This window comes from Anomaloglossus baeobatrachus, chromosome 6 (assembly GCF_048569485.1).
Source record: "Anomaloglossus baeobatrachus isolate aAnoBae1 chromosome 6, aAnoBae1.hap1, whole genome shotgun sequence".
Lineage (NCBI taxonomy): Eukaryota > Metazoa > Chordata > Amphibia > Anura > Aromobatidae > Anomaloglossus > Anomaloglossus baeobatrachus.
In genome coordinates, this window is record NC_134358.1 from 537633417 (window position 1) to 537647718 (window position 14302).

General features: G+C 47.4%; 1 protein-coding gene across 1 annotated transcript in view; it reads right to left on the bottom strand.

Moving 5' to 3' along the window:
* Positions 1 to 14302, bottom strand: part of LOC142243975 (macrophage mannose receptor 1-like) — a 234721-nt gene that overhangs the window by 7589 nt on the left and 212830 nt on the right. Inside the window, exon 28 of the mRNA XM_075316164.1 lies at positions 3452 to 3619. Within this exon, the coding sequence (XP_075172279.1) occupies positions 3452 to 3619 (168 nt within the window). The remainder of the gene's footprint in view (positions 1 to 3451; positions 3620 to 14302) is intronic.

Consider the following 14302-nt stretch of genomic DNA (forward strand, 5'->3'; position numbering starts at 1 on the left):
CGTGCCGTACAGACAGCATAGAAAGCCTGTGCCTTGGCCCCCTTGCTCTATGCTGACGACATGCTGTTGTCTCCTCAGAGCTATCTAGGGGTATATCGCCAAGAAGCGACCGTACAGCCACAAGTCTCAGCCGCGCCGCTTCCAGCGCGGCAGTTTCCCACAGATAAACTCACTCAGCTAAGCTGCAGTGAGTATAGTCCAAGCGCGCAGCGCTGTTGTCCTCGGCGCACTAACACGCCCAGCAATGCTGGCGTGTGTCTGTGTATGGTCTTGCAAATATAAGTACAAGGATAAAGTACACAAAAAAAAAAAACACTGTGGCAATAGTGGGGTCAGCACCAAGGTGCTGCTTACCGCCCGCATAAGCGGGTAAGTGGTCGCCAGAATCCCTTTGCTGGGTCTCCCAGAGCCTGTGTCCGTTCTCCAGCTTAGATTGCCTGCAGGAATGGCTGCCGGCGTCCTGTGAAGAGGGGCGGGCCGTGGGCGTGCCCCAGACAAGAGCGGGAAACTGGCGTCCCCCTGTGCCCAGTGAGAGGGCTGGAGTATGTAAATAAGACTCCAGCCCTCGGCGCTGATCATTGTACAGCGTCTCGCCCCTTCCCTGACTGGCAGGGTTGGGGGCGGGAACGAAACGTAACTAGGCCGCAAAAGCCGGGGACTAGATTTATAAGCGCTGCCGTCGTAAAAGCGCGGCAGCGCGAAAGTCCCCGGCGCACCACAAGTCTCAGCCGCGCCGCAGCTCCAGCAGCGGCTGGCGCGGTAGTCGACACATAAACTCACTCAGCTAAGCTGCAGTGAGTAAAGCCCAAGCGCGCAGCGCTACTGTCCCCGGCGCACTAACACACCCAGCAACGCTGGAGTGTGTCTGTGCATAGACTGTACGGGGACACAGAGTACCTTAACGTTGCAGGGCCTGTCCCTGACGATACTCCGCTCCATTCCAGCAGGATCTCCGGGTCTGTGGATGGAGCCCGGCCTCAGAGCCTGGAGGCCGGTAAGATCCCACTTCACCAGAGCCCTCGGGGGGATGGGGAAGGAAAGCAGCATGTGGGTTCCAGCCTCCGTACCCGCAATGGGTACCTCAACCTTAACAAACACCGCCGACAAAAGTGGGGTGAGAAGGGAGCATGCTGGGGGCCCTAGTATGGGCCCTCTTTTCTTCCATCCGACATAGTCAGCAGCTGCTGCTGACTAAAACAGTGGAGCTATGCGTGGATGTCTGACCTCCTTCGCACAAAGCATAAAACTGAAGCAGCCCGTGATCCCACGGGGGGTGTATAGGCAGAAGGGGAGGGGCCTTACACTTTTTAGTGTAATACTTTGTGTGGTCTCCGGAGGCAGTAGCTATACACCCAATCGTCTGGGTCTCCCAATGGAGCGCCGAAGAAATTAGTGAAATTGAGCCTTTTAGCTTATCCTTTGCGGCTTCTTTTATGTGGATTTCATGAGTTACCAGAAAGGACCATCACTTTATTCTGGGTTTTTTTGGACAGAAAGTGCAAATACTTACTGTAATTTGATATTTTTGCACATCTTTATCTATATATATTTGACTAATTATTTGAATCAGACTTTTATGTTAAATTTACATTTTAAAAATAATGTTGATAATTTTTGTTTTATGTTTTTTTCTTATTTTTGTAATTTTTCATATCACAATCTAGATGAAAAAAATATATAAGTGAATTAATATATGAATACAAAATCTTGCAGTTTGTTCTCAAACTTTTCTGGTGCCTCTATGATCCCCTCTGCTGGGCCAAATCCTTGCCCTTACAGCACCTAACCATTATCCTGTTGGTAGATGTACTCTTTGCTCACAGGATACAGCCATTATGCTTCTTGCCACCTCACAGTAATGGCGGTACTCTTATACAGGTGGGCTGGTTTCCTTGAATTGGGAAAAATTACACCAAGAGTTGGCATAGGTCAGAACTCTGTACATGCTCCTCTGTGGCACTCTCTAAAGTCCTGGGCTACTCACCCCCACTTGCTAGCTAGCTAAGGCATGGGTATTTCTGATGGACTGCACAATTTCTTCTCCCGCGGCCTGTCTACATATTTCTGAGATTTCCTAGTTTAAAGCCATAAAACTCTACGCTCTCTGTAGCCTCCTTGAGGCGAAGGAACACATTCTAATATTGACCCATTACTCAGTCATATCACCAGCAATTTAGCCCATTTACTCTTAAGCCTGCTTTACACGTTGCAATTTCGCATACGATATCGTATGCGATTTGCAACGCCCCCTTCGTATGTGCAGCACGTTCAATTTGTTGAATGTGCCGCATAAACGATTAACCCCACGTCACACGTACTTAACCCGTCCATACGACCTCGATGTGGGCGCCGAACGTCCATTTCCTGGAGTGGGAGGGACGTTCGGCGTCACATCGACGTCACGCAGCAGCCGGCCAATAGAAGCGGAGGGGCGGAGATGAGCGGGACGTGAACATCCCGCCCACCTCCTTCCTTCCACATTGCCGGCTGGAGCCGCGGGAGGCAGGTAAGATCTGTTCATCGTTCCCGGGGTGTCACACACTGCGATGAGTGCTGCCTCGGGAACATTGAACAACCCGTCAGCAATTCGTCAGGATTCAACGATATGCGATGAACAGTTTACCGTTCAATCGCAATCGCACGTACCTGTCACACACTACAATGTACCTTACGATGCCTGATGTACGTCACTTACGACGTGACCCCGCCGACACATTGTAAGATATATTGTAGCGTGTAAAGCGGGCTTTACATCTACAGCCATATCCAAACCACCTCTTGTGAATAGTGGTTCCTGTTTTAGCTATTGTCATGATTTCTTAGTGCAGAGCATCTTGCGCACTAGGGGATGCTCTTCTGTGTTTTCCTGGTTGATTGATTGCTCAGGTGTTTCATCTTTCTGGTAATTAATCTCCTACTTTACTGAGCATGCTCCCACAGAACCTTGCCAGTCGGACATTCTGGTTCTGTTGTTATGCTGTTGGCCTGTGTTTCTGCTAGTGTTCTGATCTTTGTTTATTGACCCTGGACTGTTGTTTCACTCCTCTCTACCCGCTCCCTATTCCTGTCGCGAGCTCCTGGCTTTAGACCTCAGACCGTTACCTGACCACATCTCAGTTTACTCCCTGTATCTATGACGTGGCTTCCTGGAATTCTGTCCCCTGGATTGTGACCAAACTACACCTCTGTATACTCCCTGTATCAATACGTGTCCACCTGTTACCAGACCCTGGCTTTCCTGACTACTGTTCTGTTTGTACAACCCGTAAGTAGTGACTGCATTACAGCTATAGACAGGTGTTATCTTTTACTGTAATCCTGCATGTGATGATAATGAGATGACTGGCAACTCTGACCTCAGTGCATACAACTCAAGCTGGAAAAGAGGCAGGCAGTGGTTTGTTCCTCTTTTGATTAAACAGTTACCAAAAAATAAAAGTGAATTACTTACTTTTTAACATTTTACATATGTATCCTAGGGCATATTCACAGTCTAACTGCTCCCATGTTCCCCTTGAGGAAGACATCATTATACACGATGAAAGGAAATCTTCAAATTCTATTCCGTGTTGCCAGTTTAAAAACTCCAGGGGCGCTTTGTCAGACCAAAGCCATTTGTCTAAAAGCAAAAATATTTCCTTATTTAATAAATGGCTAAAAACGAGCTGTCACCACTCATCATACGTTTTCATAAATCCTTCTGTTCTCCAAGAAATAATAATTCTGGATCATCTGTGTTGTTCCTCTGTTGTTCCTGCGTTGCCTAACGCTTGTGACTGATACGTTGTACAATGGGTGACAAGAAATGGAATTTCTTGTCTTGAGAAAGCGGATTCCGTTGAGAGAGAACGATCAGCTGATCTCTCTGAAAAGCTGGCCACCGGGTGATCAGCTGATCGCTCTCAAAAGCCGGCTGCCGGGTGATCAGCTGATCGCTCTCAAAAGCCTGCTGCCGGGTGATCAGATGATCGCTCTCAAAAGGTGGCTGCTGGGTGATCAGCTGATCGCTCTCAAAAGCCGGCTGCCGGGTGATCAGATGATAGCTCTCAAAAGCCGGCTGCCGGGTGATCAGCTGATCGCTCTCAAAAGCCTGCTGTCGGGTGATCAGCTGATCGCTCTCAAAAGCCGGCTGCCGGGTGATCAGATGATAGCTCTCAAAAGCCGGCTGCCGGGTGATCAGCTGATCGCTCTCAAAAGCCGGCTGCTGGGTGATCAGCTGATCGCTCTCAAAAGCCGGCTGCCGGGTAATCAGCTGATCACTCTCAAAAGTTGATCATCTGATCGCTCTGAAAAGCCAATCATTTCAGTTTAAAACCTGCATGGGGCGGGGGAGAGGAACTGATTTTACCTGATTTCGGACGTTCTGCTGGACATGCTCAGTAAAATGTGACGGATTCCTGTACCATAGACTTACATTATGGCTCCTGACTAGTGTTGAGCGGACCCGCGCGATTTGAGGGGCAGATCCGAGTCCGACACAGACGCGGGATTCCGGGTGCACGATCCAGGTTTTTGTTTTTTTTATCCTCTCTCTCTCTCTCGTCCCGGATTCCGCTCCCCATTGACATATATGGGGCCGGATTTCGGATCGGATCCGGACTTCTTTGTCAACCCGCCGCTAATCCGCCGGACCCGGATTATTGCCAGTCCGCTCAACTCTACCCCTGACGAATTCCAACGGAATCCTGCGGCGTGGGTTTTTTTGCCGCAACAAAAAACATTGCATGCTGCATCCTTCCCGCTCGACGGTCAGTCAGTAAACGACTGATGCGCAGCGCGGCGGATGCAACGCAGGGTCATCAGTCACAATCCGCCACTCATGCAAGTCTATGGGAAACAACAGAATCCGCCAAACGGATTGCGTTGTTTATCAGAGTGGCGGATTGTGACTGATCCTAAACAACGGAAATGTGAACATAGCCTTACAATTGAGCTTCCCTTCAATCTTAACAGTTTAATCAGCGTTTTCACAGTCACAATATGTGGGGATAAACCCTATTGTCAAGGGGATTTGTAGCACTTATAAATTTATTTCTAGGAGGAACTATAGAGCGACAGTACAATGCAAACGTAGAAACATATTGTAGAATTGTTATTTTAGGGGGTATACAAGTAATTCCCAGACAAGACATTTCAGGATAACAGTTACAGTAGGTCTTCTTTAATGGGAACCTACCAGGTCATTTATGTGTTCTAACCTATAAACAGTGTGATGTGTGTGCTAGTAACCCCTCCCTACCCATCCCTGTGTTTTATTAATGTGTAAGGCGAATGTATAAAAATGTGTTTTATTTCTTATGTGTTCTGTATGTAAATGAGCAGGGGCTGTAGCCCCATGGGCGTTGCATCGCCCTGTGTGCGTTTGCATGTTTTCCGTGGTTCACGCCCCCCTGCGTGTGATACCATGGATTTACATCAGCGGCGTGACCGTCGCTACTTGAACTCCCGCGCATGTGCACTTACCATTCCCGCAGCCTTGTTATCTGGATGTTTGCTTCTCGTCTTCAGACGCGCGCTGCGCATGACCGGAACTGCAGGAGTCTTTCCTGTGAAAAAACTGATCCGTTGCGTCCGTTGCATCCGCTGTGCGTCTGTTTTTTGACGGATCAGTCATGATCCGTTTGTGTTTGGGACAGCCCAGTGCGTGTGCCAAACATGCTGGGCATGCTCAGTAGAGCATGACGGAATCCAGCTCTGGATTCCGTCGTAAAACGGATTATGACGGAATCCAGCACCATAGACATACATTACAAGCGTGACGGACTGCGGTGGATTCCTGCGCGGTGCGTCAACTTTGACGGCCAAAAAAAGTTACATTCTGCGTTGCTCCCGCCCGGCGGTGAGTCAAAAAATGACTGACCGCGACGCAGCGGATGCAACTCAAGGTCATCAGTCGCAATCCGCCACTAATGGGGGAAAAACTGGATTCCTGCAAAATATTTTACAGGATACCGTAATTCCTCAAGGCGACGGATTTTGACTGATGCAAAACAACGGAAGTGTGAACCTAGCCTTAATAAAACACAGGGATGGGTTGGAAGGGGTTACTAGCACACACATCCCACTGTTTGTAGGTTAGAACACATAAATGACCTTACAGGTTCCCTTTAACAGTGGGTTTTCACCTAACTTCTCTTATTTTCACTCAAAGATATAAAGGATCTTGCTTAATTATTTTGTATGAATCATTCCTTTTTGTATAGCATTGAATTATGCGTTTTCAAATTTATGCTTTATGGGAAGACGTATGTTTTTCCTGTTACTACGGTACTATAGTGGCAACATATGCAGCTGTCATGCATCAGAGTTCGAACCCTTGACCTTGTGCTTTGTCATCTGTTTAGCTGTCTACTAACCCACAGCAGATACAACTTTTACCTTTTCTTTTTTCTTGTTTATTATTTGGTATCCTTGCTTTATTCTTTAAAGTTAATAGATGTTTTCATTTATTCATTTGTTTGTGCAGTCATCTAGGTGTTTTTATTTACTCATTTGTTTGTCCAGTCATCTAGGTGTTTTTATTTACTCATTTGTCTGTCCAGTCATCTAGTTGTTTTTATTTACTCATTTGTCTGTCCAGTCATCTAGGTATTTTTATTTACTCATTTGTTTGTCCAGTCATCTAGGTGTTTTTATTTACTCATTTGTTTGTCCAGTCATCTAGGTGTTTTCATTTACTCATTTGTTTGTCCAGTCATCTAGGTGTTTTTATTTACTCATTTGTTTGTCCAGTCATCTAGGTGTTTGTATTTACTCATTTGTCTGTCCAGTCATCTAGGTGTTTTCATTTACTCATTTGTCTATCCAGTCATCTAGGTGTTTTTATTTACTCATTTGTTTGTCCAGTCATCTAGGTGTTTTTATTTACTCATTTGTTTGTCCAGTCATCTAGGTGTTTTTATTTACTCATTTGTCTGTCCAGTCATCTAGGTGTTTTCATTTACTCATTTGTTTGTCCAGTCATCTAGGTGTTTTTATTTAATCATTTGTCTGTCCAGTCATCTAGTTGTTTTTATTTACTCATTTGTCTGTCCAGTCATCTAGGTATTTTTATTTACTCATTTGTTTGTCCAGTCATCTAGGTGTTTTTATTTACTCATTTGTTTGTCCAGTCATCTAGGTGTTTTCATTTACTCATTTGTTTGTCCAGTCATCTAGGTGTTTTTATTTACTCATTTGTTTGTCCAGTCATCTAGGTGTTTGTATTTACTCATTTGTCTGTCCAGTCATCTAGGTGTTTTCATTTACTCATTTGTCTATCCAGTCATCTAGGTGTTTTTATTTACTCATTTGTTTGTCCAGTCATCTAGGTGTTTTTATTTACTCATTTGTTTGTCCAGTCATCTAGGTGTTTTTATTTACTCATTTGTCTGTCCAGTCATCTAGGTGTTTTCATTTACTCATTTGTTTGTCCAGTCATCTAGGTGTTTTTATTTACTCATTTGTTTGTCCAGTCATCTAGGTGTTTGTATTTACTCATTTGTCTGTCCAGTCATCTAGGTGTTTTAATTTACTCATTTGTTTGTCCAGTCATCTAGGTGTTTTTATTTACTCATTTGTCTGTCCAGTCATCTAGGTGTTTTTATTTACTCATTTGTTTGTCCAGTCATCTAGGTGTTTTTATTTACTCATTTGTCTGTCCAGTCATCTAGGTGTTTTTATTTACTCATTTGTTTGTCCAGTCATCTAGGTGTTTTTATTTACTCATTTGTCTGTCCAGTCATCTAGGTGTTTTTATTTACTCATTTGTTTGTCCAGTCATCTAGGTGTTTTTATTTACTCATTTGTCTGTCCAGTCATCTAGGTGTTTTTATTTACTCATTTGTCTGTCCAGTCATGTAGGTGTTTTTATTTACTCATTTGTTTGTCCAGTCAGCTAGGTGTTTTTATTTACTCATTTGTCTGTCCAGTCATCTAGGTGTTTTTATTTACTCATTTGTTTGTACAGTCATCTAGGTGTTTTCATTTACTCATTTGTCTGTCCAGTCACCTTTCAGGTGTAGTTATAAATACCTTCACCCTGTTGGCATTTCCTGCTGGTGATATTCTTATTTGGATGGACAGCCATACTGCCGTTGTTTATGCCAGTCAGTAAAAGACCAGATGGGATTTATCTGTTGTTTATGCTTTTTGTCGTCTGCACCTATCTTCTGATTCTAGTTAGGTAGGAGGCGGTATACTCTCTAGCAGTACGTACTTTAGTCTTTTATTTGGTATTTTGTGGTTTGTTTTAACTCACTCTGGAAACCCTTTTATCTAAGCACTCCTTCCTTTCTGTTGGTATATTGCACTCTGTTCTGCCCTTCGGTTCCTTAGGAGGAACGTGCAGCGAAAGAAAGCCTTTCAAGCAGCATAGGTCCAAGTTGCCATAATTTAATCTGTGGATAGGGCTATTCCAGCCTATACAGGAACCCCTAGTTAATAAGGGGTTCAGTTCTCTAGTCTGTACAGGATCCAGCTGGGTCAGTTCCATCATTTGCTATGTTTTACCTATTTATCCCCCGTGACTTGATTACTCAATCATAACTGCAGCGCTACAAAGAAATTATCACTATTCACACTAGTCTCAATTTCCAGTGCTACTCAGACATATTCACAAGGACCCATTCATAGGAAGCAAAATTTATCTCTGTGTCTCTTCTAAGTGGGATGAAACCTATAAAACTGTGGAGACAGAACATGTAAACTTATTTGTATTTAATCTCTGCCTACCCAGTGTCACAATTCACCTTTGATTCTGCTTCCTGCAGAGCCTTCGGGTTTTGTCTATTACGCTGTTGTTTGTATTCTCCGAGTCCTTGCCAGTGGTCGGGGCTTGTTTGGTCCCTCATTCCGGTAATCATCTTGCTTTATCTTTGGGCTATTTCACCCGGAACGTCAGCAGTGATAGTTCCTGGCCTGCAGTGTGCGCTTCTGGTTCTCGTGAGTTCGTTTTGAGCCTCGTCCCGCTACCCCGACTCCTCTTCTCTGTCCACTGTTCCGTCCATCTTGTCTGTGCTCCCTGACCCTCCGCTTGTCTTGTTCACTCAGTCCCGCTTCCCCCCTTTGTACAGATGTTCTCCTTCGGCTTCTGACCCCGGCTTGATCTCTGACTACATTTCTGCTCCCAATCTGTACCTGACATTACCTCCCGGCTACCAACAGGCTTTCACATGACATTGGCTATTCAACACCTGGGTGATGTGTGGAGGGAGGTGCAGAGAAATATTGGGTGGCACAAGGTTGAAAGAAACAATAGGCAGATAGGAGACTTTTTTGGGTCTTGTCTTTCAGGATGGGGACAAGGTATGTCTGCTAAGAACATCACGCTTAAGGTCCCTTCCGTCAAGTTGGGTCCTAGGTTTATTGGTCCCTATGAGATTATTGAGGTGGTCAATCCTGTGGCTTTTCGGTTGCAGCTAACCCTCTCCCTGCAAATTCCCAAAGTTTCATAAATTTCTCATCAAACCCTTTGTCCCTTCTGTTCTGGCCTCTCCATCTCCACCTCCATCTGTTCTTGGGAACAGAGAGGTTGATTATGAGGTTCGCATTGTTGACTCTCGTAAGGTCCACAACTCTCTTCAGTATTTCATACATTGGAAAGGTTGCAGACCTGAGGACAGATCCTGGGTGCCAGCATGAGCTGTGCGAGCCAATTGTCTGATTAGGGCCTTTCATCGAAGATTTCCTGGGAAACCTGGGGTCCAGTGGCCCCCCCCTTGCGAAGGGGGTGCTGTCACAATTCACCATTGACTCTACTTCCTGCAGAGCCATTGAGTTTGTCTATTACGCTGTTGCTTGTATTCTCCAGGTCCTTGCCAGTGGGCTGGACTTGTTTGGTGCCTCGTTCCAGTGATTGCCTTGCTTTATCTTTGGGCTATTTCACCCGAAACGTCACCAGTGATAGTTCCTGCTCTGCAGTGTGCACTTCTTGTTCTCGTGAGTTCGTTCTGATCATCGTTCCGCTACCCCGACTCCTGTTCCCTATCCACTGCTCCTTCCGTCTTGTCTGTGCTCCCTGACTCCCTGACCCTCTGCTTGTCTTGTTCTCTCAGTCCCGCTTCCCCCCTTTGTACTGAAGTTCTTCTTCGGCTTCTGACCCAGGCTTGCTCTCTGACTACAGTTCTGCTCCCTATCTGTACCTGATGTTACCTCCCGGCTACCGACCTTAGGCTTCCACGTGACTTCGACTCCTCTTACCCCTTTGCACTGACGTGAGTTTCCGGCATTTGATCATTCTACTACCTCTCCGTCTACCTTCCGGTGACATCTAGTGGGCAAACGCTGCATTACACCTAGCAGATCCACATGTCTCCTGTGTGCCTGTGCCCCCTGGTGGTGGCATTACACCCAGTCTATTTAAAGCATAACTAAACTGTGTATATATATATATATATATATATATATATATATATATATATATATATATATATATATGCAAAAACTGTAGAAAACTACATAAATTGCACATCCCAAAATTATACTTTGATCTAATGCCGCGAGGCAAAAATTAAATACTTGAACATGGGGTTCTTGGTTTAACATTCTGATCAGACTGTATGAAGCCCACTTCCACGTCATGGCAAACCTCTGAGTGGGTCCCTAATCTATGCTTTAAAGTTGTGCGGTGCCTGCGCCAACCACAGCTCCATCGGCAATGCACCAGCCAATTGAAGCTTTGCTCAAGTGTTTGCTCTGTGCTCTGAGTTGTGATTTGTTCTCCGTTGCTGACCTCGGATTTTCCTTTGACTACTTGTGAGGCAGGATAGTCATAAGGTCCGGGGTCAGTACCAAGAGGGTTGTGAGGTTTTCTGACTTTTTGCCCTGTTTTTCCATTTTGCTTTAATCTGTTTTTTCTTCATTGGCCATCTTGCTTCCTGTTCTGTTGCCCTCACCTTTGCCCTCAGTCAATATGGATTCCTCAGCTTCTATGTTCCCGCCCTGTTCCCTGCCAATTACCTGCTTAAGCCATCTCAGCTGATGGACCAGTGCTTCTGAATCCTGTTTGCAGTCTTCCTGTAACCTGATCTCCTGAAGTCTTTGGAAGAACTGCTTTTCTGCCATCCTCTGTGTTGGATGCCTGGAACTGTCGCGGGCGGGGAGGAGGGTGTCAGCACTGCGCTCACCCCTCTGCTCGGGTCCGGCTGCTGCTGCTCAGTGGTGGCTCGAGCGGTGGGCCGGATCCCGGGGGTCTCGAGCGGCGCTCCTCACCCGTGAGTGAAAGGGGATTTTGTTTTGGGATATAGTTTATTGTCCGTGACGCCACCCACGGTTGTGGTGATTTGTTGACACCACCGCTGCTCGGTATGGGGATCCCGGGAATGATGATATGGCGCAGCTAGTTGTTGTGTTGCCCCTCCGTGGGTAGGGGTTGGTGATCCCGGTGCCCCGTGATGAGGTGGGAGATGCAGGGCTTGGTGGGCGCAGGGACGCGGGGCAGCACTGTGCCTTGCGGCACTGTGGTACTCACTCAGCCTGAGACGATGACACAGTTCTCGGTAAAACACACGGCTGGAAAGACGGTTCCCACGGACGGCTGCACTTGCTTTTCCCCAGTAGTTGACGGTGACGGTCCCTTTGTCCTGCACCTAAGATGGTTGTGGTTGCGATGGGTTCCCACCGGTAACCCGCTCCCCGGCTTGGATATGGGCCGGAGGAGCCCTACTTTGCCCGCAGGCGCTGGCCCTGAGAAACTGGTGCCCTGGCGGTGGCGGTGTCTCTCCGTTACGGTTGGACTGTTGCCTTCAATCGAGACTTCATTGTTGGGAAACAGTCGTCCCCTTCACTGACGGATTTGGCAAATTATGGCGACTCCTAGCCTTGCCGGGATCCGAAAGGCCCCTGCCCTGGTGCTGACTGTTCCTTGTACACTGCTCCAGACCGCCGGGTCACCACCCGTCCGCGGTCCTTCCAGCAACCTCCGAGCAGTCACCCCTGCGGACAATCACCGCTGTCTGCTGACCTTGCTGTCTCTCAGCCCGGGGCACACACCCGGACCAACTTCAGGCTTTACAAAACTGTCACTTTTCACTTTACTTCAGCTTAATTCCACTGTTTACTCCTTTACCACTTCACCAGCTTCACTCCCAGTTCCTTTCACTTTCACTGCCCTAGCTGGACTGCCTGGTTTTCCCGCTTCCAGAGCTGTGAACTCCTCGGTGGGCGGAGCCAACCGCCTGGCCCACCTCCTGGTGTGGACACCAGCTCCTGGAGGAAGGCAACAAGGATTTTGGGTTAGCTTAGATGTTCCTAACTGGGGTGTAGGGTGTGGTGGTGTACTGACCTGTGACCCCTGGCTTGCCCAGGGCGTCACAGAACTCGTGTCCACACAGGAACCTTTCTGCTCTGCCATGGACATTTACAAGTACAGTAAGAGAGACTGAATTATACTTTGACACTTCTGCTGAGCCTTGAGGATCCATTCCGGCTTAATTTGTTCCCAGCCTCTGCACCCTGCAACTGTTTAACCCTTCATGTTTTGTGCACTTACTTGTATGAAGTAATACAAGAACTGTTTAGCAAACCTGTGTCTGTGTTTCCCTTGTACCCTTGCACTAGACTCTATACAAACAGTATTTAACACCTTACAAGGGTTCCTAATAAAGGGAGAAGGCAAAGTCAGGTCACAGTCCATGGTCAAAGTATTAGAAAGGTAATGGATCAAGACAGAAGGGTTAGTCAACCGAGTAGTCAAAGGAAAAGATCATCAGCGAAGAACAAATCACAACACAGAGCACAGAGCAAACACTTGAGCAAAGCTACAATTGGTAATGATCTGACCATTGTGAAAGAGCTAAATAGGACAGTGATCACTGAGGCGGGCTTTGCACGTTGTGACATCGCAAGCCGATGCTGCGATGTCGCACGTGATAGTCCCCGCCCCCGTCGCAGCAGCAATATCTTGTGATTCCTGGTATAGCGAACATTATCGCTATGCCAGCTTCACATGGACTCGCCTGTCCTGCAACGTCGCTGTGGGCGGCGTCCCGCCTCCTTCCTAAGGGGGCGGGTCGTACAATGTCACAGCGACGTCACAAGGCAGGCGGACAATCAAAGCGGAGGGGCGGAGATGAGCAGGATGTAAACATCCCGCCCACCTTCTTCCTTCCGTATAGCCGGCGGCAGGTAAGGTGATGTTCCTCGCTCCTGCGGCTTCACACGCAGCGATGTGTGCTGCCGCAGGAACGAGGAACAACATCGTACCTGTCGCGGCAGCGTAATTATGAAAAAGTCGGAGCCTACACCGATGAAACGATAACGATGCTTTTGCGCTCGTTAATCGTATCATCTAGCATTTACACACTACGATCTCGAAAGTGACGCCGGATGTGCGTCACTTTCGATTTAACCCCTTCGACATCGCACGTGCGATGTTGCAACGTGCAAAGCCGCCCTTAGAATGAATGACACCTGCACCTGGAGGAGATCCCCAGACCCTGCCCGATAGGATGGCAGAGCTGTCATTCACAGCATCCATCTGACACTGAGTTGTGGAATTGTGAAATATATATATAAATATATACTAGAAGGTGGCCCGATTCTACGCATCGGGTATTCTAGAATTTACGTATTGTGTAGTTCATGTATGATTTTTGTTATATATATATAGATAGATGTTGTTGTGTGTAGTTACCAAGTGTTTGTGTAGGGCGCTGTACATGTTCTGAGTGTCGCGGGGGGTGAGAGCGGTGTTGTATGTGTGTTGCGTGTGTTGCGTTGTTTGTGGAGCGCTGTGTGTCTGTAGCGTTGTGTGTGTGTTGTGCGGTTTGTGTGTGTGTGGTGTGTTTTGGGGGGAGGTATGTTTTGAGCAATGTGTGTGTTGTGCAGTATGTGCGTATATTTGTGTGTGCAGCGTTGTCTGTGTGTGTGGGTGTCTGTGTAGGGCGTTGTTTGTGATTCCTAGTGTGTGTGTGTTGTGCAGTGCGCGTGTGTGTGTGTGTTGGGGGAAGGTGTGCACCTCCCATCGTGCTCCATCCCCCATGCTGCGCACCCCCCATCGTGCTGCATCCCCCATGCTGCGCACTCCCAAACGTGCTCCATCCGCCATGCTGCGCACTCCCAAACGTGGTCCATCCGCCATGCTGCGCACTCCCAAACGTGCTCCATCCGCCATACTGCGCACTCCCCATCGTGCTGCATCCCCCATGCTGCGCACTCCCAAACGTGCTCCATCCGCCATGCTGCGCACTCCCCATCGTGCTCTATCCGCCATGCTGCACACTCCCAAACGTGCTCCATCCGCCATGCTGCGCACTCCCAAACGTGCTCCATCCGCCATGCTGCGCACCCCCTATCATGCTCCATCCGCCATGCTGCGCACTCC